Here is a 23099-nt window from a genome sequence, read left to right as displayed (position 1 = left end):
CTATTTTCAGCACATAAAGGAGAGAGAATGCGAGGAGAGGAAGTCACTTTTTAATATTTTAGATTTATACCGTTATTTGTTTCCTTGCTTGTGCCCGTTTGCGTGCCAGCTACACAAGAGTTGGACGTCCCAAGGATCCCAGAAAGCACTAACCGACCTACGTGCTGGTGGCGTAACGTCATCTGTGTTTATGTGGCCCTCTACTCCAGTTTTATTATCGGGGCTGTGGCTAAATTAGCATGGTAGCATTTCGTCAAACATGATTTGACTACATAGCAGGTAAGCGCACCTCTTATATTCAAATGCGCATATAACTGGTGTGTGCATTTAATAAGAACATCTATAGAAAGCATTTTGACAATGTAGTGAAAGTTAGCAAACGAAGGTTGTCCTTGTTGCTATTACTAGCTAGCTAGCTTACCTAATAGCTAGCTAGTAACCTACCAATATGTCTTCTAACGTTAGCATAAACATTGAAAAAAAGAATTACTCTGTATCTAGCCAGTTCTCCAACGGATGCACGATGTAGTAGTAAACACATTAGTGACGTTTTAACTGGGTTGACATTAGTTAGATGGTTTGTTAGCTAACTTTTGTGACAATATTGCCAGGCCATCACTTAAGAAACTATAGACGGTTGCTTTGAAGTAGCACTTAATCTCTGTCCCTGACAGTTGTAATACAGGTCTCTGTCCCTGACAGTTGTAATACAGGTCTCTGTCCCTGAGAGTTGTAATACAGGTCTCTGTCCCTTACAGTTGTAATACAGGTCTCTGTCCCTGACAGTTGTAATACAGGTCTCTGTCCCTGACAGTTGTAATACAGGTCTCTGTCTCTGACAGTTGTAATACAGGTCTCTGTCCCTGACAGTTGTAATACAGGGCTCTGTCCCTGACAGTTGTAATACAGGTCTCTGTCCCTGACAGTTGTAATACAGGTCTCTGTCCCTGACAGTTGTAATACAGGTCTTTGTCCCTGACAGTTGTAATACAGGTCTCTGTCCCTGACAGTTGTAATACAGGTCTCTGTCTCTGACAGTTGTAATACAGGTCTCTGTCCCTGACAGTTGTAATACAGGTCTCTGTCCCTGACAGTTGTAATACAGGTCTCTGCTCATAGGCTTTCTACTCATATGTATCTATGCACTTCTTTCACTTCTCTTTTACTTTTCAACAGACACTAAGGACAGAGATGGCGGTGTGTGCACTGACAATGGACGGGATGGGAGACGAGGTGGCTGCAGTAAGCGGTGTGTTACTCCTGGTCTTGGCCCTGGTCCTGGCTTGGCTCTCCACGCAAGTGGCAGATCGGGGAGACCACATCCTGAGCACCATCCTTACAGTCGGGGCCCACGCCTCTCTAATTGGGCTGGGGGGCCATGACAGTTACAGTGGAGGGCCACCCAGTGCAGACACACCAGAGCAGCAAACACCTCCACCCTCCCAGGAGAACAAGCCAGAGGAGGGGGAGCCTGGGTCTGAGAGGGAAGATGGTGAGATAACAGGAGAGGGGACTGCAGGGGCTGGAGTTGACCTGCTGTTGAATATCCAGGGGAAGAAACCTCAGACATACCAGCCTGATGATGATGATGAAGATGATGAGGAAGAGGAGGACTATGAGGAAGAAGACAAGGTTCAGAAGCTGAGCCCAGTGGTCTCCTGCACCAGCATCACGGTTCGTTTGAAGTTCCTGAATGACACAGAAGAGGTGGCAGTCCTGAGTCCCCAGGATACAGTGGGTCTACTGAAGAGGTTATTATGATATGGCAGCTCTCATTATGTATTTTCTGTGTTTAACCTTTTTTTGATTTATTGAACATGCATATCTCTCCCATACAGTCTTACAGCTGCTTCCATGTTTCTTCATAACTGGAATTGCAAAATATTGTCTTCAACAACAAACAAATAAGAATGGCGTTCAAATGAAGGGGTGCTGTGTCCAGTTATGAAAAAAGAGAAGTTACAATCCTTGGGCTAATCAGAGCTGATATTAATGTGTGAGTGAGTGGCTGTGAGTTAATGGATTATCATCTTTGCCTCTGAGAGGGGGGCGGCAGACTGGGACTATCCTAGTTTAGGTTGTCATAGATACTGGGGGCAGGGGGAACAGGAAACTTGGGCTTCTTCTTTCTGTTGGATTGGCCTACTAGACTACTCTGGGAGCTACTGCCCCCTCCACTCCCACTGCCGCCCCTGCCACTCCTCCTCCTGTGCTGTTTAGGCCAAGAGACGTCTTCTTCTTCTTCTTGGGCTTCTTAGAATCTGAGTTGTTGGTGCCCAGGATACAGTGGGTCTACTGAAGAGGTTATTATGATATGGCAGCTCTCATTATGTATTTTCTGTGTTTAACCATTTTTTGATTTATTGAACATGCATATCTCCCCATACGGTCTTACAGAGACATTTCTTTCTCCCCTCTAGTAAGCACTTCTCAGGGCGGGAGCGTCAGATCAAGTTGATCTACCAGGGCCAGCTGCTTCAGGATCCCAAACGGACTCTGCTCTCCCTCAACATCTCTCACAACAGTGTGATCCACTGCCACGTGTCCCAGGTGCTGCGGGAGGCCAGCCCAGAGGAGGCAGCTCGCTCTGGGGCTAGTGGGGGAATCAGGGCTGCAGGCCTGGCTCTGAGCACCAGCAGCCTGGTGGTGCCTGTGTTTGTGGTGATGCTAGCCGTGGTCTGGTACTTCCGCATCAACTACCGTCAGTTCTTCACCGCCCCTGCTACCATCTCCCTGGTGGGAGTCACTGTGTTCTTCAGCTTCCTCATCTTTGGAATGCACAGCCGGTGAGCAGGAGAGGAGGCAGAATGGAAGGGCCCTCATCTGGGCAGGGGAATGAGAGGGAAAAACAACTGTGTCAGGAGGATGAATGGAGTCAGGGGGCCTCTGCCTCAGACACCATAGAGCTCAACTGGAATCCTAAGAGTGGGTGTGCCTGTGTTTGTGCATGCACCAGCAAATAGCATAATATGAGATTGATTGTATGTGCAGAGATTTAAGTTATCTGGAATGTGTGTTTGTTAGTATGAAGCAGAGATAATACTGAGTGGTAATTTTGTTTCTCAGAAAAACATTGAGTGTGTCCAGCTCCTGTTGGTCCTTTATAGGGCAGAACCATCAGCATCACACCCAGGACCACAGGCTGCTTGGACCACTGTGTCAGCAACATCTTCTGGCCAGTTTGGCTTCACATAGCCTGTTCTGTGTTAGGTTGCTCTCAGAAATTAGGGTCTCTATTCAATCAGATCCGCTTAAGCCCACATCAGTATAGAAATTGTGTGGGAGGTGGAACTGTGTTAGTGCTGTCAAATCCACTGAAGTATAAGAACTGGAGACTGCGCCCAAGATGTCCGCCTTATGTTTTCAAGGTTATCTACTCACGTTCACATACGCCAATTCATGTCTGTCTATATCCGGGTTGAATCCAGTTTATACAGATCAACATCACATGCACACTAGCACTCAGTGTGCACAGGGAGCAGCGCAGACATCATCCAAAAACATGGCAGACAGATGAATATAAAATGTTGGCATCAGCTACAAATATTTGAATAATTCAATGGATGATTTGTGCACAAAGGTGATGACCTAAGTGTCTTATTATGAATTTTGAAATCTGACTTATCTATGTGGCCGTGTATGGAAATTGTCCTTCTGGGCTGGCAGTCAGTTAAACTGCAAAACTGTAGCAGTCGAAACCGTGCTTTGCTTTAAGTCAATACCACGGAGCCTTGTTTACAAGTTCGAACAATGGAATGTGAGATGTAATCTACACCTCGATGAGGCTGATTAGAAATCTGTATTTGAATTATTTTCAATTTGAGCGTAATTTCTATCTAGCCTACACGTTCTCGTTCTGAACTTCTAATGCAAGTAGGACAGGTGTGGCTTCGTGATAATGATAAAGAGCAGCCACTCACAGATTTGACAGCTCCAACGCAGGTGCACCGCCAGAAATCAGCTATGCGCGTGTCGGCTATCGCCGGTTAACACTTGATCTGATTGAATCTAGACCTAGGATAATGCATCTCTTCACATCATGGCCACATACTCTTTTCATTATATACACGTTAACGTTCCAGAAATGTTTTATTTTTGTAGTACGTGTTTGAACGAGCAATTCATTTCCTCATTTGCAACGGAAACAAAATGAAGATTATACAACTAAAGACTTGACTCTAGAGCAACTTCGAAACCACTCGCTATGTATGGAGTGGTGGTTATATTTCTACTTTCTTTCCAGTTCTTTGGAAATGAGCTTTCACCGTAGTTATTGTGGACTGTAACGACTGCCTTATTGCAAGGCGAAACCATTTGTAAGGATTTTTGTTGCTTGAATTTCTCTTCGCTAATATCTTTAGTTATTTTAAACCATATAAGTTAATGCATGAAAATAAGCAACATGTTTGGTTTAGAAAATACTGTAAATATGTATTTACTGTACATAGAATGAATGGGATGAAACCACATCGGACACATCAGGATTTCTGTTGGGGAATTTAACACAGATGAGAGGGAATCTCTTTATCCCTTAAGTTTGATTGTTTTCCTCTGGCTTCAGATTTAAAGACATTCAAACCAATCAGTCCCTGTGTAAAGAGGGAGTATGTCTGATATTGGACAAAATGACAGAATGCAAGAAATCTGAATGACACTTTATTTTACTCAGACAAAGAAACCTCTGTACACTTGGGAAACTGAGATATAAAAGAAAACCTAGCTGTGCGTCACATTAATATACAATTGACATATTTGCACATGCACACACACACACGTGCATGAAAAAAGTAGTTTTTGTGTTGTGAAGACACTTTCTATTGCGTCATTTGTCCACACTCATATTGTTCAGACACACCGATACACACAAATAAACAGTTACGCAGCATTAGTAATACAGGACATTCTTTACCCTGTCAGCAAAGAGGAACAAATTAAATGATCCATACCCAAAATAGGTGTTTTTTCACGTGAAGGTTGATTCTTTTAGTGCACATTAAAGTGATGTCATACTTAATCACTGGCTGATTGTTCTAAATGAAAGCTCAGGGTATATAAGATTCTCCCTAGCAAGTATAGTCTGGTGGGCCCCTCAAACAGGAATGAATAACAACATATATCAAACTTAACTCGTTAGCTAGAGTAAAACTGAAAATGGCAAGAATAACAGTCTGAAATATCCCATGCAACAGCCATGGCACTTCTGTTGCAGGCGGCGGATTTGAATTCCTACACGCGCATAGACACTGCACATAAGCAGAGACAGACTTTTAAAGCAAGTCAAGTGATGCAGATTGACCTAGAGTATTATTGAGGAAAAAAAGCAGGTTGACTCCACTATACTTTAGCATTATTCAACAGAAAGCAATGCGAGATCTACAACTTGTATAGAGTGATATTGTGATTTGCAACTGAAGCAGATTAGAGCAACTTCAGACTGAGTATGAAACAGTAAAGATAGACAGGGAAGAAGCACTGTTAAGCATGAAGCTGTGTATGGTAGAGAGGTTACCGTGTATGTAAACAGTATCCAATTAAATCATGATTCTTTTACATAGGTCATCATACCACATGTATCGGTATATAAAAACACGTCAACATCTGCATTTACAATTTACTGAGTGCAGACATTAAATACACATTCTCACTTGACACAGTCAATGTAAACCAAAAAAGTTAAATCTACAAAATAACACATATACTGACTCAACCACAATGGCACATTCAGAGATGCATAGTAATCTGAAAACAAATTAAATCACGCACACACACCCACAACATGGAAAACAGTCAACTTTACACAACAAACATTCATACACACATACACCACTGTGCAATACAATGCTAGTACGGATAAAGCCACCATCAAGTACCCCAATACTGGTGAAACAACAAGATGGCACTGACATCCTCCACCACAATAACAACGCTGTAGTCGTAAGGTGATGCAATTCGTCCACAAGTCCCCTCCTAAACAGAGACAAAAAAGAAAGCAATGTTTTGTTTTCAGGAGAAAACAGATCAGAGTGCAAAAAAGCGGAGTGTGATTGGTCCATGTCTGAAGCCTAAATCACTGATTAACAAAAACATAAAGTGAACAATCCATGTTTCTTTATACCTGGAATTGCAAAATATTGTCTTCAACAACAAACAAATAAGAATGGCGTTCAAATGAAGGGGTGCTGTGTCCAGTTATGAAAAAAGAGAAGTTACAACCCCTGGGCTAATCAGAGCTGATATTAATGTGTGAGTGAGTGGATGTGAGTTAATGGGTTATCATCTTTGCCTCTGAGAGGGAGGGAGGGGGAGGGGGGGGGGGCAGACTGGGACTACCCTAGTTTAGGTTGTCATAGATACTGGGGGCAGGGGGAACAGGAAGCTTGGGCTTCTTCTTTCTGTTGGATTGGCCTACTAGACTACTCTGGGAGCTACTGCCCCCTCCACTCCCACTGCCGCCCCCTCCTCCTGTGCTGTTTAGGCCAAGAGACGTCTTCTTCTTCTTCTTGGGCTTCTTAGAATCTGAGTTGTTGGTGCCTGGTAGAGAGATCGAGAGCAGGGGATGAGATGAGACCGACTTCCACTGTATGAACGTACAGAATGTGGACCTGAATTCGGTTCTCTTACTGGCTTTGGAGGAGGCTGAATCGGAGGGGGAGATGTCTGAGGATCCATCCCACTGTAAGCGACTCATGAGAACCTGTCCGTCTGAGGCGTCATAGCAGTCACTCTCCACCATCGTGTCTGCATCGGGCAGAGACGACCTGACAGAGACAACAGCCGCTCAGATCAGACCAGCCACAGACAGCAACAGGAGACATGGTGGAGCCATTCAATCTGCCATACAGCACACCTACTGTAGTACACATCCAGGCCATACAGTTGGCCCCATGAGTGCTCATACAGTAGGTAACTAACATAGTCCACCCTCAATGATAAGGCCTGTCCATCTAACTGGCACAAAACATCCACAATAAATACATAGTCATTCAATACAACTCCTCAAACAAACACCTGTACATTTAGGGACACCACAGGCACCAGTCAAGATTGAATATATCAGTTCTAGGAGGGGCAGGGGAGGGGCACACTCACGCGGACGGCCCCAGGAGGAACACCCTGACGGCCCTCCTCTGTTCGTCCGTGTGCTGGGGGCACCGCTGGGACCTGGCAGGGACACAACGTGGCATTACAAACACCTGAGAAACACCTGCCCACAATGCACAGTGGCCCCGCCTACCCAGGGCCACGGCAGAGACAAGAGTGGGAGAGAGACAGAAACAGACACTGCCAGTGACCAATCAGATGATGGGTCAGGTGTCATGAGAGTTTGGAGGTTAGAGATTAACGTTTGCTCACTGACAGTGTCCAGTTCGTCTCTCACCACGTATGGCAGGCAGTGTCCAATCAGGGTCTTACATAGTCCAATTGGAAAATATCCGTCCAATCAAATATTAATTGTTTCACTAATTTTACACGATTTGGTATTATACTGAACAAAAATATAGACGCAACATGCGACAACTTCAACGGTTTTACCAAGTTACAGTTCATAGAAGGAAATCAGGCCCTAATCTATGGATTTCACATGACTGGGCAGGGGCACAGCCATGGGTGGCATTACTGTAGGTCCACCCACTGGGGAGCTAGAATGAGTTTTATCCCCACAAAAGGGCTTTATTACATACAGAAATAGTTTCACTACCCCCCCTCCCACTCTTCAAATTACCCCGCAAGTGAAGAAGCAGGATGTGGAGGTCCTGGGCTGACGTGGTTACACGTGGTCTGCGGTTGTGAAGCCGATTGGATGTACTGCCAAATTCTCTAAAATTACGTTGGGAGGAAGCTTATTGTAGAGAAATAAACATTAAATTCTCTGGCAATTGCACGCTCCCTCAAAACTAGAGACATCTGTGGAATTGTGTTGTGTGACTAATCTTTTATCGTCCCCAGCACAAGGTGCACCTGTGTAATGATCATTATGTTTAATCAGCTTCTTGATATGCCACACCTGTCAGGTGGATGGATTATCTTGGCAAAGGAGAAATGCCCACTAACAGGGATGTAAACACATTAATACACACAAGCTTTTTGTGCATATGGAACATTTCTAGGATCTTTTATTTCAGCTCATGAAAAATGGGGCCAACACTTTAGATGTTTAGTTTATATTTTTGTTCAGTATACATTTTTTTTTTTAAAGAAGGAAATTAGTCAATAACTGACCCCGATCATCTAATAACTACTGTATGTTATAAAGGAAATGGAAGATAATTGAGAATCATATAGAGTTGCCACTTGTGTACCCCAAAAATCAGTCCCAACTACACATGATCACAACACACCAATGAAACTGATCATGTTAAAGGTCTCACAGAAACAACATGCAGAACAGTAACCATAAGTGTCTGTTGGCAGCCTCCATAATGGAGTTGGGCCACAGGTTTACCACTTGTCCGGAACACACGTCATTCAAGTCACGGAAGACCTTCTTGACTAGCTAGTTTAACAAACACCTCTGAAAACCTGGTAAGGTCCATACTAAGGGGCAGGCTGAGGGATGGACACAGGATGTACTGACATTGACATCAAACTTCCAGGAAGATGTCTGTCTGAACCAGTGCAACCCTGAATGGCTCATCATGATCATAATCAGCAACTTTGACTCAAGCTAAGACTCTAGTGCCAGCGCTTGAGAAACAAAAAGTATTAATGAGTTTGTGTGATAAAGGTGTGTGTGTGCACTCCGTGTAGCTGATAGGACATTAGGTGGAAATGACAAAACTATTAGAGGTGCATGTGTAAGTGTTTGCGTGCAGAGTAATCCCTACCTGGTGCACATCTTCTTGGTGTGCTCTGAGATCACTCCACATTGCTGCAGACAGGGGGCAGTGTAGTTAGAGACAAGCCAGTCATACACACTGCTGATAAATGTCTTGAGATTTTAGATATGATCCAATACAGTTAGACTTGTGGATGGATGGAAGAATGGATCAATTAAAATGACTCACTGTTGTCAACAGAGACCTCAGTTCGTCAGGGCCTAAAGTTTCGTAATTGATGCCAGTGTTATAGTTGTACTGCAGTGAGGGAGAGAGAACGATAACAGACATCAACACACTAATAGATATGTAGGTGTGAACCATCAGAAAAATGGATTCTGGTTACCTTGTATGGATCTGCATTGACACTATTACTAAGCTCCCCTGAAAAAGAGAACAGCATATGATCTATCAGTCTACTTGCCAGACTCCCAAAGACACAGATAATGCACACAACCACCACCAACCATGAAATAAAGCAGTGATTACATTTAGTGCAATATCCACAATATTACATGTCACATTGATTCCTATGTCTGAGAAAACATATGTAAAATGTACAGTTTATGATGGGATGAAGCAAAGGTCTCGCTAGCTATTGACCAGTGAGGTAAGAGAACATAATTGATTATTATGTACGTGCTGCAGTAGCAAGCATGTTTATGCATAAGCATAAGGCAAAATATATTTTAATGGTTTAATCAATCTGTGATTGAAATTGAGCAGCACTTTAAGGGCCAAAACCACAAATGACAGGTCGATCAAACTGGTGTGGATTGAGTTCAGGTCGTTTATTACATAGGAACATCCTTGACGCTCCATAGAAGATAGCAGCACCGTTTCATTTCAGCTCCATTTAAAGAAACAGGGACAATCAGGAAATCAATGAAGACATGATACAAAACAACAAAAACAAATGCAAACAAAAGCATGAATATGTCAAGTAGATAATGGATAGGATAATGCACAAGAGGACTTGTTGAGTCACCTGAGAAACTAAGAGATAAACAGCTGGTCTGCTTTAGAGACATGACTGTAGACATGACTGTAGTCTATCATCTGACATGATTTTTTCACTCAAGTGTTGAACGAGTTAAACAATATATAACACAATACAGAAAATAAATTGATATATTACATACAAAGAACTGAAAACTGGAGGCTGAACTGTGATTTATTGCACACAATTGTCAGCTTCCTGTAAGTCATTCTCAGCTCATTAACTTTGCACCGTGATCCATGTCAAATTAAAATCATCAAGCAAACAGGAGACTGTGGAGCACGAAGTCGGCCTTTGCCTTATATCTTAATTGCTTATCCTCATCTTCAATGCTGCTTCTGATCCTTTTCATACTGTACTACGTCTGTATTCTGCCAACATTGTGATCCTTTTCATACTGCACTACGTCTGTATTCTGCCAACATTGTGATCCTTTTCATACTGCACTACGTCTGTATTCTGCCAACATTGTGATCCTTTTCATACTGCACTACGTCTGTATTCTGCCAACATTGTGATCCTTTTCATACTGCACTACGTCTGTATTCTGCCAACATTGTGATCCTTTTCATACTGCACTACGTCTGTATTCTGCCAACATTGTGATCCTTTTCATACTGCACTACGTCTGTATTCTGCCAACATTGTGATCCTTTTCATACTGCACTACGTCTGTATTCTGCCAACATTGTGATCCTTTTCATACTGCACTACGTCTGTATTCTGCCAACATTGTGATCCTTTTCATACTGCACTACGTCTGTATTCTGCCAACATTGTGATCCTTTTCATACTGCACTACGTCTGTATTCTGCCAACATTGTGCATTTGACCTGGATTTAAGCAGCAGACTCCTTCAATGGCCATCTATCGTGAAGAATCCATAAGGCCACATTAACATTCTCAATAGAGGATTTTGGAGACACCCTGGGTCTCTGCTAAGGTTCATTTCCTTAGGAATGAAAGTTCAAACTCCAGGCACTCTTTTCCTGATATACTGTCCCTAAAACGGCAGGGGTCTTTCCCAGATTCTTCTCGGGTTGACCTTTGACCCTACATTGAAGCGGGGGAGGGCATGATAGAGCTGGCCTGGCAGTAACCAGCCCCTTCTGATCACCGAGGAAATGCATCATCTCTCAACAGCACGCATGGAGCTTCCTGATCTGCAACAAAGCTTTGGCTCCAGCAATGCTGAAACGAGCAGAGTGTAAAACATCCCCAACCATTCAACCAACTACTCTAAAACTTTCACGCACACAAACACACACAAAGTAGGGCCATAAATTGGGTGTATTCAGGAGTGGGCTCTTCGTTCGACTACACACTTCCATTTCAAGGCTACAGAGAGTCTGGACTCTAGAACATTCCTACAACTCCCGACAGACAAAATACCATGAGACCACACATATAATATTCTGTATATCAGAATGCATTATATAAACAATAATGTATGCAATTAAGTATGAATATCAGTGTGAATTTCAGTAAAATAAATGCTGATTGAGAAATGATATTGACAAATGACATTTTAAAAAAAAAGGGGCAATCTGCAGTTGCTACATCCATTTTAGGATTTATAAAGTAATGATATGTACCCATTGGTTCTTGAAGAATATAACTGAAACTGTTATACCCAATCAGAACTTGTTGTTGTACTCCAATGTTTGTTAACAAAACACTATACAGCCTCAAAACTAGATTTCACGATGGTCAGTCCTTGCATCCATAGCTCTTTCTATTAATTTGAGTGGTAAAACATTTCTAGAACAATCCCTCAGCTTTTTAAAGAATAAGGGGTGGCGACGATGCCTTGTTATTGTTTTAACTGCTGATTGCCACTAAGACTAAAAAAAGAAAAATGCCATTCTAATCATGTGTTTCAATTGGAAAATATTTACATTCCAGATGGGAAATGTAAACGACACACAGCTTATAGTTTGTCACTTAACCTCCATCTTACATGGGTACGAAGAGGTAATGTTATACTCACCATTTTTATGCTTTACAGATTTTGATCTTCTGGGTGAATTTGGATTCTAAGGAAATAATACACAAAAAGAACTGTCAATTTAGATTCACACTGATCTAGATGAACATATCACAAACAACTAGTGAAGCATGCAACAGGAAAAGTGAAGCACACTTGATCCAATTGAATTTGTAAAAAAAATCTAAAATGTTCATCCTTGTCATGCTTGTAAGCAGAAAGTAGGGCTGTGACAATACCAGTATGGCAAAAAAAAAATCCATGGGAAAAATTCAAACACAAAGCAGAGCAAACTATTTTGGTCCTTTAAAAAGTTGATTTTTGTAAAATGTGCACTATAGCTTATAAAATAAATAAATGTGACTGGATAACAACTTAATGATGTTTGTTTACAACATTAGAGCTGTTTTCCTAAAGAAGTTTCCTTGCCACGACACTAACGGGTAATGCGATACTGGTATCATCCCGGCCCTAGCAGAAAGGACAGAGGGATACCAGAAATCCTTAAGGTTATTTTGTATCTATTGGCCCCCTTGCAATTACATGTGGACAAAAACACAACATACAGAACATGAATCTCCACAGCAATGAAACTTACCAAAGGTATATGTTGTTTCAAAGAATGTAAAAATACCTTATCTGACTTTCTCTTCTTAGCTGTAGAGGGAAAATAGAGGGGTGTAAGACAAGCATAGATGTGCTTGTTCAGCTAAAGTCACAAAAAAACATTCAGACAGGGATTCACACTTGTTTTATTCTCACCTTTTTTTTCTGAGCCATACGACCAGTCATTGTCATTGACATCATCATTGTCTTCCTGATCACTCTCTGATTTGTTGTTCATGTTGTTACTGCTTGCTATTCTGTAGACCAATATCAAGAAAATTATCAGAATTGCACAATCACTTGAGGAATGTATTGGTTTGTTTTCTTTGTCACATTGTAGTGTAGTGTCCACTGTCCATGTCCAGTGCCCCTTGCTGACCTGCGGTTGGCGATGCGGCTGCTGTTGCGCCCCATGCCCAAGCATTTCTCCAGATGAGGGGCAAAGCGGGACGCAGCAATGCTCCGGTTGCAGTTGGGACACACACACTCCTTGTTTTTCCACTGATTGTACACTTGCCCGAAAATGTCCACTCCTGGTTGGTCAACGATTTCTACGGAGCAAGGCGAGAACATACATGAAAGATAAACTAACAAATTAAAGGCAGAGAGATGAACCAGATAACCAGACCCATGAGAAAGCACTCTGGTCCTAACCAAAGTCCTTCATGCTTTCTTGATCCGTGTCATCCAGGAAGAAGTAGCCCTGTTTGACAGCACGATGCACCTCGAAACACAGGCCCAAACAGGCATCCTCCACCAGGTCCGAGTAGATGTCCTGAGCCAAGGCCTGTGGAGGGCAGAAAAAAATAAAGTCACAAAGGTCACAAAGGAAAGGAAACTACATGAGCAACTTCCTGTTTTAAAGCAAGTGTAGTCCACTACTCACCTCTAGCTTGGTGTTGTCCAGGCCCGACAGAGACATATCCTCCATTTTCATTTGCAAAATTTGAAGGGCGAATCACTGCCTTCTACATGGCACAGCTATGGGGGACAACAGAGCTGAAAACAGGAAATACACACATTTAGTGATTTAAAATACCTCAGTCATTCAAACAATAAAAAATAAGTGATGAGACAAGAGATCATCCATTTGTTGGACAAAACCCAACAAAAGTCCCAGACTGAGACTGAATCAACACTTACAAAGGAGCACCGACACTCAGTTGAGACCTCTTCTTCGCTAATAGTTGGCAGAGGTGACTGCCTGATATTGTTTTGGTTAGCTGTTGAAACAAATAAACAAATACATTTCACTGAATTAGTAAATTTGGTGTTGCGGCTACACAATACAAGACAGAACCAGAACAAAAACTTAAGTAAAGCCAGAACAGTTGTATTGTCTAGAGACTAGAGTGAGCATTAAGACACGGCTACTACGTGTTAGCTTGCGCTAACGTTCGATATTTGCTAGGATAGAACGCAGTTACAACTGATAGACAGCAAATTAGCTATCTAGTTAGCAAAACAAATATTTTCCTAATATCTGCTACCGATAGCAAAAACATAGCTCGCTAACAAATCAGCTCATTGCACATAATCTTACTAATACCTGTACGTACAATTATTTCAATGATTTCTTTACAGAGAATATTATACTGGTCAGCTCGCACTCACCATCAACGACCAATCTATGATTGAGCCGTTACAGTTTAGCTGGACATTGACAATATATTATTTTGCTACATTGTATCTAGCTAGGATGATACATGTTGTTGTAGCTATTAGCTAGTCATTTAAATGTGATCCAGCAGAGCAGTCAAAGGGAAATAAGAAAATGTAAAAAGAGGCTGCCATTTTCCTTCCTAACAGACCTCACTAAACGATCACCGAGGTTCTCCGTGCAGTTTTACTTGGCCTAAAATCGGGGAAAAAATGTCAGAGAAAGGAAATTAACTTCTAATCAAATCAAGTGACTGTACTTTAGTGCATACATTTAATGTTTAATTGGATATGCAATAATTAAATAGAAAAAACCTCGGCTCTCTGGATCCGCCCCCTCTCGCGAGTGGCCATTTATGTTATTGACGGAAAGGGAAGAAGTGAAATAATCACGGTTATCGTTTATCGATTAGTTCTCATGAAACAACCAAATCACAGATTAGGGTATATTTATATATCTAGTTGTAAGTATCTGACAATTCTAATTGATCCATTTATTTAGGACACTATTGTTTGGTCGGCATTTCAAACATATTATTTGAGTTGGTCCATTATCCATTTTCAGTAGGCAATTGTCTTCAACATCCATCATATAACACCTACAATCATTTGTAAAAAAAGAATGAATGCAATATGTATACTTTATTAAAGACCAAGTTTATTTGCCAAATGCTTAAATAGCAGGGACATAACACCCTCCGCTATAGAAAACATCAAAAATGTGTCAAATGATCAGCAGTACAAATCTGTAAAGCCGTTCTCATTTAGTCATTTATACAAAGAAACCAACATGGGGAGAGATAACTAAAACGGACAAACACAATCAAAAACGTTTCCCCTGCAAGCAATGGACTCCCACCTCCGACGGAGCCACTGACAAGACTTGGCCAAATAAATCAAACTACAAATCAAAGTAATTCCACACAATACAAAAAAAGCAATATTTACAAATACCATACAAACAGTATGTTGTATCCCCATTGGCAACACCTTTCCCCAAATCCCTTTCCCGAATCCAGTATCCCACCCTCCATAACATTTCCCACATTCCCTTCACCAAATCATATATAGCCCACCATGCTGGTGTTAATCAACAATTATGTGTTAACCCATTGTACTGCCCTGGAAACAAGTTAAACTTATGACGTAACCTGTCCAGTGGGTCGTCTTAACACATCTGTCCTTGTGCTGGTAACCAACAGGACCACACATAACTCAGCTTTAATAATTTTGAGAAAAGGGCATTAACACAAATCTTCATCAAGGTGTTTGTGTTGTAATGGGATGAGAAGTGCCTCCTACACCACACAGGCACATACATCCTTCACAGATTGCAGTCGGGTTCTGTACCCTTCTCCCATAAGTGCAAACTCGTTCACTGCCCCTCAAGGATTTAAAAGCATGCAACTGGTGTAAGAAACATTTTTAGGAACACAGTCTAGCCCATTCTCTCACCAAGCAAATGTTTTTTAATCCTTGGGCAGTGGAGAAGTACACACACGGAGAAGAGTAGATAATCAAAGCCACAGTCAAACACAGGATGCAGACAGCATACACCAATGCAGTCGCTCTCATACAAACACATGAAGGGGCTGAACAGTTTACCACAGGAAGTATGGGACAGGCTTACATGAAGTGCAAAGATTTTTTGGGATACTTTGACTAAAAGAATATCGGGGTTGGGGTCAATTTTATTTAATTTAAAAGAACTAAATGGATCCATTTCAATCTATCCCTGATTTCAAATGGAACTGACCACAGCCCTCGACATTATTAAAACAAATTCATTAAATCAGCTTTAGATCAAATAGAAGTGTAAAACAGTGGTTCAAGGAAGAAATCAAAACCAATATTAAATTGTACAACATAGTCTGTTTGTTATCTGCAGTCCGGGAAAAAAATAACTACTCTGTAAGAGTGGCAAGCAAAAACTCTTAATCGATAAACGATATATTCCTTTGATACCACTAAGAAACATTCATTATTTATTCTGTTCAACAGGCCAGTGGATGAACAAATCTAAACTGAAAAATCAACATGAGAACCAACATGAGTCAAACAGAATTGTCTTGGACTTGCTCCACAAAGACCCTTGAAATTGTCCCCCAAAAAAGCTTGGACGCATTTCTATGTAGCATAAATAAATAGACTGTCAGTCACCTTTGAACTTGAACACCTGTCAAAGACAGGTAAAAGCCATTTTTCTAAATGCATCCAAATCTAACTAAAACTGTGGATGAATACATCTCCTCTAAATTTCCAGCAACAACAAGAGACATTCATAATGGCTTAATTTTTCCTGAAGATACCACCTCGTTAAGAACCTAATAATTAAAACATACACATTGAGAGCAGGACGAAAGTTGAGAGGCGCTGAAGAACAAAAGACTAAAGGAAACATTCTCAAGAGTGCAATTATTTGGTCCCCTGCACCCCCCACCCCAAAATAACCCCACAGTCAAATAGGTTCTTTGGCTCTCGGAGGCCTGTTCACAACTCCCCGCTCCCCCATTCACAACCGTGGCCTCTAGCATATGACAGACACTGACAAAACAGGATGGGGCCAAAATCAACAGTCACCCCCAAAAAAGCTAATAGAAACCTATTAGCCACAGAATATAGAAAGGAAGCCAAATGTCCCCACCTGAACCCAGCGTTGTGTGGGCTGGGCAGGGGAGCAGGTCAAGGCAGGGTTGGAGGAATAACAGATGAAGGGCATGATGTGGTGGTGTTAGGGTCTTCACCCTCCTTGTACAGAACACCAATGAAGAAACACAGAAGAGAGAAAACGAGTGAGAAATGGACATGGTGGGGCAGGGGCTCCCTCTGGTGGTGGGTTGTGAGGAGAGCAGGGCCGGCACAGTGGCAGCGGTCCCCGAACTCTTGGCTCAGCGCTGCTCAGTCTCTCTTGGGTCACCATGGACCAGTTTCAGTCTGAATCAGAGTCCGATGTCTCCACTGAGCTCGAGTCACTGCTGCTACTCCCCTCCGACTTGTTCTCTTTATCCTCCGCCTCATCATCATCGTCATCATCGTCGTCTTCTTCATTCTGCAAGAGTAGGTGTCGCACAACAAGAACATTAGCCTCAAGTCATGTCAGTCAAGGGCACCATTATAATTTCCAACAGCAATGATGAATTTCACCCAAGTCTGAAAACTAACATCATCGTCATCATCATCATCTTCCTCCTCACTGTCCTCTGCACTGGAAGAATCATTATCTGATGAGGCAGCCTCCTTCTCTTCCTCCTCCTCATCATCATCATCATCATCCTCTGTGTCCTGGGGGAAGATTGATTGTCAGAGATGAATGATGTTTGACTTAGAGCAGAGTAGTAAAAGTAAAAGTAGAGTGAGTGGTAATGATAAACTGAACAGAGCTGGGACTTACCGACTTCTTGATTACCTTGGCCTTAACTTTGGCTGCAGTGCCTCCTGGTTTCACTGGGGTTTTTCTTTTCTGAGGAAGACAATAGAAGATTAAGATTAACACTCAGTTTGTTTACATGTTAATTTGCCAGCAACTACAGGGAGAGTTTGTGGTAACACTCACTCTAAGGCATAATAGAATAGCACGGACGACTTACTTGTGAGTTGTACTCCTTGTACACATTTCTTTCTTGTGAGGACAAGCTCTGTGAAAGCAGGGACATTTTAATTCGTCAGGTCATTACAGGCACACAATTTCTAGGATGTTCAATGCACTTAGTGTCTGCAACAAATCAAAGATGGCGTACCGCCAGCCACCGCTCCAGCTCTACTTTGTACAGCTTCTGTTTCTCCTCAGCGATCTTTTTGTAGCGGTCCTTCTCCTTCTGGGGCTGCCTCTGCCAGCGGCCCCCGATCTCCCCCATGCGTTCCTTCATAGGGAGGTGGTTCAGCTCTCCGTTGGACAGCATCTCCTGAGAGAACTTCTGGTAGCCATTCCTGAAAGGTACGTTTACAAATCCTAGATCAATATAGTTATCAAAAACAGACAGAAGCACTCCATCAGAAATACACTCACGAAGGGGGTTTCTTGGGTTCACCGTCAAATTTCATCTTCTTCCCTGAGGCAATGATGGTTGCAGGAGAGCGCATCTCACTCAGCTCCCTCTGTCAGCAAAAAGAGTGCCAGTAAGTCTCAATGGACACTTAAATGTCTGGGGCCTCTGCCTTTCAGACACATTGGATTCCACTTACCTCGTATCGTTTCTGGTCCTCAGCTGCCTTCTTAATCCACATGATCTTCTCCTTCTTCTCCATGGTGTTCCAAGTGGCTTCCATGGCTTTCTGGGCTTTTGGCCGGTCGTTCTGTAAAGCACAGGAGGAATGAGGTAGATAGTCAGGACAAGGGGAGAAGCAGTTGACATGCTTTAAAAGGCAGTCCTGATCCAAGGTCATAGTTGTGTCACCCACCTTGAACCTGGCCAGGTAGTCTCCTATGACGCTCTGCTGCCAGATGTCCTGTGCAGTCTTGGGGGTGTCTGGCAGCCGGCTGCGCTCCTCTTGTCCCTTCTTCACAGACTCTGCCTTCAGGACCGTCTCAAGGCGCTTGTACTTCTCCTACAGGGGGAAGACAACGTCAGTTATTTAGCTAACAATCACAGGTAGAGGCTGAAACCAGAAATCCCCTTTAAATCGACACAAGCCGATGCCATATAATTGATGCGGTCATGCATCGTACTGCATTTTATTCTATACCATAGATATTTATATACTGCATCTTACTGCTCAGAACCCTCCCTCAGCTGCACTATGGTAGTGTGTATTAAACTGGGGTGTGTACCTTCTTCTTATCTGAGAGCTCGTTCCACATGCGTGCCAGCAGCCTGGTGAGCTCACTGTCAGACAGGTCTGGTCGCTCTTGCTGCAGCTTGGGACGTTTCTCTTCAGAGAAGATGAACATGGCCGAGATGGGCCTTTTGGGCTTCTCTGGGCTAGGCTGCAATTTAAGCGATGGGAGCTTTTTTCAATTCAATACAACTTTATTGCAACAGGAAAAGTGAAGCACACACCCCTTGATCCAATTGAATTTGTAAAAAAAATCTAAAATGTTCATCCTTGCCATGCTTGTAAGCAGAAAGTAGGGCTGTGACAATACCAGTGAAATAATGCATACTACAGTCAATATCTATTTTGTCTGAGATGGATAAAATTACAGTCATCTCCATTTCATACTTCCTTATGATTGTTATTGTGAAATATGTGGAGCTGATGAGGTGAGTGATACTGACGCATTGTGGGACTTACCTTTGCTCTGCTCTTCTTTTTGCTGCCCCCGCTACCCTTCTTAAAGCCAATCATCTTCTGCTCCCCCAGCACACGCTGCTGCTCCTCCTCTGATATACTCTGCAGACAGACACTGAGTAAATAACATACATACTGCCTCTGCTCTCATTCACTAGATACTGTTGAAGTCGGATGTTTACATACACCTTAGCCAAATACATTTAAACTCAGTTTTTCACAATTCCTGACATTTAATCCCAGTAAAAATTCCCTGTTTTAGGTCAGTTAGGATCAACACTTCATTTTTAAATGTCAGAATAATAGTAGAGATAATGATTTATTTCAGCTTTAATTTCTTTCATCACATTCCCAGTGGGTCAGAAGTTTACATACACTCAATTCATATTTGGTAGCATTGCCTTTAAATTATTTAACTTGGGTCAAAAGTTTTGGATAGTCTTCCATAAGCTTCCCACAATAAGTTGGGCGAATTTTGGCCCATGCCTCCTGACAGAGCTGGTGTAACGGAGTCAGGTTTGTAGGCCTCCTTGCTCGCACACGACATTTCAGTTCTACACACAAACTGTCTATAGGATTGAGGTCAGGGCTTTGTGATGGCCACTCCAATACCTTGACTTTGTTGTCCTTAAGCCATTTTGCCACAACTTTGGAAGTATGCTTGGTATCATTGTTGATTTGGAAGACCCATTTGCGACCAAGCTTTCATTTCCTGACTGATGTCTGAGATTTTGCTTCAATATATCCACATAATTTTCCATTCTCATGATTCCATCTATTTTGTGAAGTTCACTAGCCCCTTCTGCAGCAAAGGACCCCCACAACATCATGCTATCACCCCCGTGCTTCACGGTTGGGATGGTGTTCTTTGGCTTGCAAGCCTCCCCCTGTTTCCCCCAAACATAACGATGGTCATTATGGCCAAACAGTTATATTTTTGTTTCATCAGACTAGAGGACATTTCTCCAAAAAGTACGATTGTTGTCCCCATGTGCAGTTGCAAGCCGTAGTCTGGCTTTGTTATGGCAGACTTGGAGCAGTGGCTTCTTCCTTGCTGTGCGGCCTTTCAGGTTATGTCGATATAGGACTCGTTTTACTGTGGATATAGATACATTTATACCGTTTCCTCAAGCATCTTCAGAAGGTCCTTTGCTGTTGTTCTGGAATTGATTACCACTTTCGCACCAAAGTACGTTCATCTCTAGGAGACAGAATGCATCTCCTTCCTGAGCGGTTTGATGGCTGCGTGGTCCCATGGTGTTTATACTTGCATACTATTGTTTGTACAGATGAATGTGGTACCTTTAGATATTTGGAAATTGCTCCCAAGGATGAACCAGACTTGTGGTGGTCTACACATTTTTTCTGAGGTCTTTGGCTGATTTCTTTTGATATTCCCATGGTGTCAAGCAAAGAGGCACTGAGTTTGAAGGTAGGCCTTGACATACAGCCACACCTCTAATTGCCTCAAATGATGTCAATAAGCCTATCAGAAGCTTCTAAACCCATTACATCATTTTCTGGAATTTTCCATGCTGTTTAAAAGGCACAGTCAACTTAGTATATGAACATTTCTGAACCACTGGAATTGTGATAGTGAATTTATAAGTGAAATAATTTGTCTGTAAACAATTGTTGGAAAAATTACTTGTGTCATGCACAAAGTAGATCTCCTAACCGACTTGTTAAAAAGAAATTTGTGGAGTGGTTGAAAAACAAGTTTTAATGAGTCCTAAAACCCTGACTACACCGCAAGCGAGCGTTGCAAAATAAATGTAGAAATCTATTTTGTTCAATTTTTGCACCCACACTGCTCACGAGCGTCTGCATTGCCAAGGGCTAAAATAGAAGTCCTTTCTATTTCTGACGCAGATCGCACTGCAAGGTCTCCCATCTCCTCGTTTAATTTTGTATTATTATTTTACCAGGTAAGTTGACTGAGAACACATTCTCATTTACAGCAACGACCTGGGGAATAGTTACAGGAGAGGAGAGGGATAAATGAGCCAATTGTAAGCTGGGAATTTAGGTGACCATGATGGTATGAGGGACAGCTTGGGAATTTAGCCAGGACACCAGGGTTAACACCCCTACTCTTACGATAAGTGCCATGGGATCTTTAATGACCTCAGAGAGTTAGGACACCCGTTTAACATCCCATCCGAAAGACGGCACCCTACACAGAGCAGTGTCCCCAAACACTGCCCAGGGGCATTAGAATATTTTTTAGACCAGAGGAAAGAGTGCCTCCTACTGGCCCTCCAACACCACTTCCAGCAGCATCTGGTCTCCCATCCAGGGACCAACCAGGACCAAACCTGCTTAGCTTCAGAAGCAAGCCAGCAGTGGGATGCAGGGTGGTATGCTGCTGGCTTATAGAAGCAGGTACCCACGTGCCTTCTCCTCATTGGTTATACCCACGTGGGTGATTGAAAGATGAACTGTGTTGCCGGTCGTGGTGGTAATACTACGAAAGTTTAGATGCCAATCACCATATAAGTTCAAAGATGAAAAAGCCTGGAAGGAGGAGAGATGACTAGAAACGATTCAGTTGACCGTTTTATGTGTGGATTAATTGTCAGAGTAGAGGACCTTGTGCATTTCTGGTAAAATAACAACTCAGTGTTTATATCCCAGGACAAATTAGCTAGCAACTGCAAGCTAGCTAAATGGGACAAATTAGCTAGCAAGTGCAAGCTAGCTAAATTGCCATACATGTTTAATGCTTTGACTTGTCCCCATTAATGTAATTGGTTCAGAGTTTGTTTTGATATTTTAACCTGCGTTTCGTGATCACGTTTGGTGTGGGGGGACAAAATAAATGTATGCACGATGGCACATACGCGCAGCCGGTTTGGGTTCTGTGTCAGTGTATGTAAACTTCCAACTTCAACTATATACAAACACACACATACATGTAGAAAAACAAACTCACACAAAGAAACCGGTTCATCTCGACTTCGTATTCTTTCTTTCTCTGAAAAAGAGAATTGTGAAAAGTTGAGCACTTAGGACTTCTGACAGTATGTCCAAAAAGTCAACATTGGAGTGAACAGTCCACCTGCTAGTGAAGTACAGACCTGCTCGCAGCGTTTCTGGTAGCCGTCCTTCTCGTTCTGTTTTAGCAGCTTCCACTGCTGGCTGCACATGACCATGCGCTCTGTACTGGGTACGTCCTTCATACTGGACATCAACTCAGCACAGAACATGGAGTAACCATTCCTATAAAACACACAGAATACACAACACGGTCACAACCCTCGTCACCAAGTCCAGTTAACAATGTGATCACCCAGTGGTAAGATTAAAAGTGTGCTGGTGTGGATTAGTACTCACGGGGGTGGTTTGTCTGGCCTGCCATCAGATTTGTCCTTCAGATGTCTCTCAGCCTTGGTAAGGGTGGACTTGACGATGTCCTCGTTGCTCATGTTGAGCTCTGGGTGAGTCTCAATGAAGCCCTTCATCACCTCCTGTGGAAAACAAACAGGGTCACGGGTTAAAAATCAATTAACCCTCTTGGAAATAGCCAAGTCAGGCAGTAATTTGGCCATCTTCAGAGTCTTGTGCCTCATATTTGAGGATGCTCGCACCTCATATGCTTTGTGCATCTCCAGGGACTTGGCAATCCACTTGAGTCTCTTTTTGTCTGACAGCTGTGTCCACTGCTTCCCAAGACTGTCTTTAATGTCTTTGGTGGTCGCCTAATAACAGATATTATAGATTCTAGAACATATATGTTGCTTCAGATGGACATAGTTCAACTTTAGCACGTTAGCATTGAGTGTGAACATTGTGTTTTTGT

At 42.5% G+C, this 23099-nt stretch overlaps 3 protein-coding genes across 26 annotated transcripts in view; 1 reads left to right on the top strand and 2 right to left on the bottom strand.

Annotated features, from left to right (window-relative positions):
• Nucleotides 1-174: 174 nt before the first annotated feature.
• Nucleotides 175-4952, top strand: LOC110538656 (transmembrane and ubiquitin-like domain-containing protein 1). 2 transcript variants are annotated; one of them, XR_016485374.1, is made up of 3 exons: nucleotides 175-279; nucleotides 1177-2303; nucleotides 2421-4467. XR_016485374.1 is itself a non-coding variant. In XM_021625617.3 (3 exons), exons 2-3 carry the CDS (start codon nucleotides 1192-1194, stop codon nucleotides 2788-2790), a joined length of 930 nt encoding a protein of 309 aa, XP_021481292.2. In that variant the 5' UTR covers nucleotides 175-279; nucleotides 1177-1191; the 3' UTR covers nucleotides 2791-4952. The 2 variants fall into 2 exon arrangements, 1 of the variants encoding a protein (XP_021481292.2); XM_021625617.3 differs by having other exon boundaries at nucleotides 1177-1751; nucleotides 2421-4952.
• On the bottom strand, nucleotides 4644-14435 carry LOC110538655 (ataxin-7-like protein 3). 13 transcript variants are annotated; one of them, XM_090193867.1, is made up of 15 exons: nucleotides 14384-14435; nucleotides 14221-14264; nucleotides 13553-13632; nucleotides 13296-13408; nucleotides 13064-13196; nucleotides 12789-12960; nucleotides 12566-12666; nucleotides 12438-12460; nucleotides 11807-11852; nucleotides 9163-9200; nucleotides 9006-9074; nucleotides 8826-8869; nucleotides 7090-7161; nucleotides 6622-6758; nucleotides 4644-6531 (listed from the first exon to the last, which is right to left on the bottom strand). In XM_090193867.1, exons 4-15 carry the CDS (start codon nucleotides 13344-13346, stop codon nucleotides 6332-6334), a joined length of 1086 nt encoding a protein of 361 aa, XP_090049993.1. In that variant the 5' UTR covers nucleotides 13347-13408; nucleotides 13553-13632; nucleotides 14221-14264; nucleotides 14384-14435; the 3' UTR covers nucleotides 4644-6331. The 13 variants fall into 13 exon arrangements, with proteins under 13 accessions (XP_090049993.1, XP_036794702.1, XP_090049990.1 ...); XM_036938807.2 differs by having other exon boundaries at nucleotides 12402-12460; nucleotides 14384-14433; XM_090193864.1 differs by lacking the exon at nucleotides 14384-14435 and having other exon boundaries at nucleotides 4644-5967; nucleotides 6331-6531; nucleotides 12402-12460; nucleotides 14024-14359.
• Nucleotides 14436-14704: 269 nt separating this feature from the next.
• The window catches only part of LOC110538654 (nucleolar transcription factor 1), a 20806-nt gene continuing 12411 nt past the window's right edge, over nucleotides 14705-23099 (bottom strand). For 6 of the 11 annotated variants that reach the window (XM_090193855.1, XM_036938798.2, XM_036938799.2 and 3 more), the window contains 14 exons: nucleotides 22888-22998; nucleotides 22634-22767; nucleotides 22378-22519; nucleotides 22233-22274; nucleotides 19301-19399; nucleotides 18837-18992; nucleotides 18467-18613; nucleotides 18251-18361; nucleotides 18075-18163; nucleotides 17806-17995; nucleotides 17656-17703; nucleotides 17460-17528; nucleotides 17231-17350; nucleotides 14705-17117 (listed from right to left, as the gene is read on the bottom strand). In XM_090193855.1, coding sequence (XP_090049981.1) covers nucleotides 16998-17117; nucleotides 17231-17350; nucleotides 17460-17528; nucleotides 17656-17703; nucleotides 17806-17995; nucleotides 18075-18163; nucleotides 18251-18361; nucleotides 18467-18613; nucleotides 18837-18992; nucleotides 19301-19399; nucleotides 22233-22274; nucleotides 22378-22519; nucleotides 22634-22767; nucleotides 22888-22998 — 1578 coding nt within the window. In that variant the 3' untranslated portion in view covers nucleotides 14705-16997. The remainder of the gene's footprint in view (nucleotides 17118-17230; nucleotides 17351-17459; nucleotides 17529-17655; nucleotides 17704-17805; nucleotides 17996-18074; nucleotides 18164-18250; nucleotides 18362-18466; nucleotides 18614-18836; nucleotides 18993-19300; nucleotides 19400-22232; nucleotides 22275-22377; nucleotides 22520-22633; nucleotides 22768-22887; nucleotides 22999-23099) is intronic. The other 5 variants (XM_090193860.1, XM_090193858.1, XM_021625612.3 and 2 more) reach the window with 1 other exon arrangement.

Source organism: Oncorhynchus mykiss, chromosome 12, assembly GCF_057628025.1.
Source record: "Oncorhynchus mykiss isolate SJ-2025 chromosome 12, ASM5762802v1, whole genome shotgun sequence".
Lineage (NCBI taxonomy): Eukaryota > Metazoa > Chordata > Actinopteri > Salmoniformes > Salmonidae > Oncorhynchus > Oncorhynchus mykiss.
The sequence above is the reverse complement of the archived record's forward strand: the minus strand, read 5'-3'. Positions and strand labels throughout refer to the sequence as shown.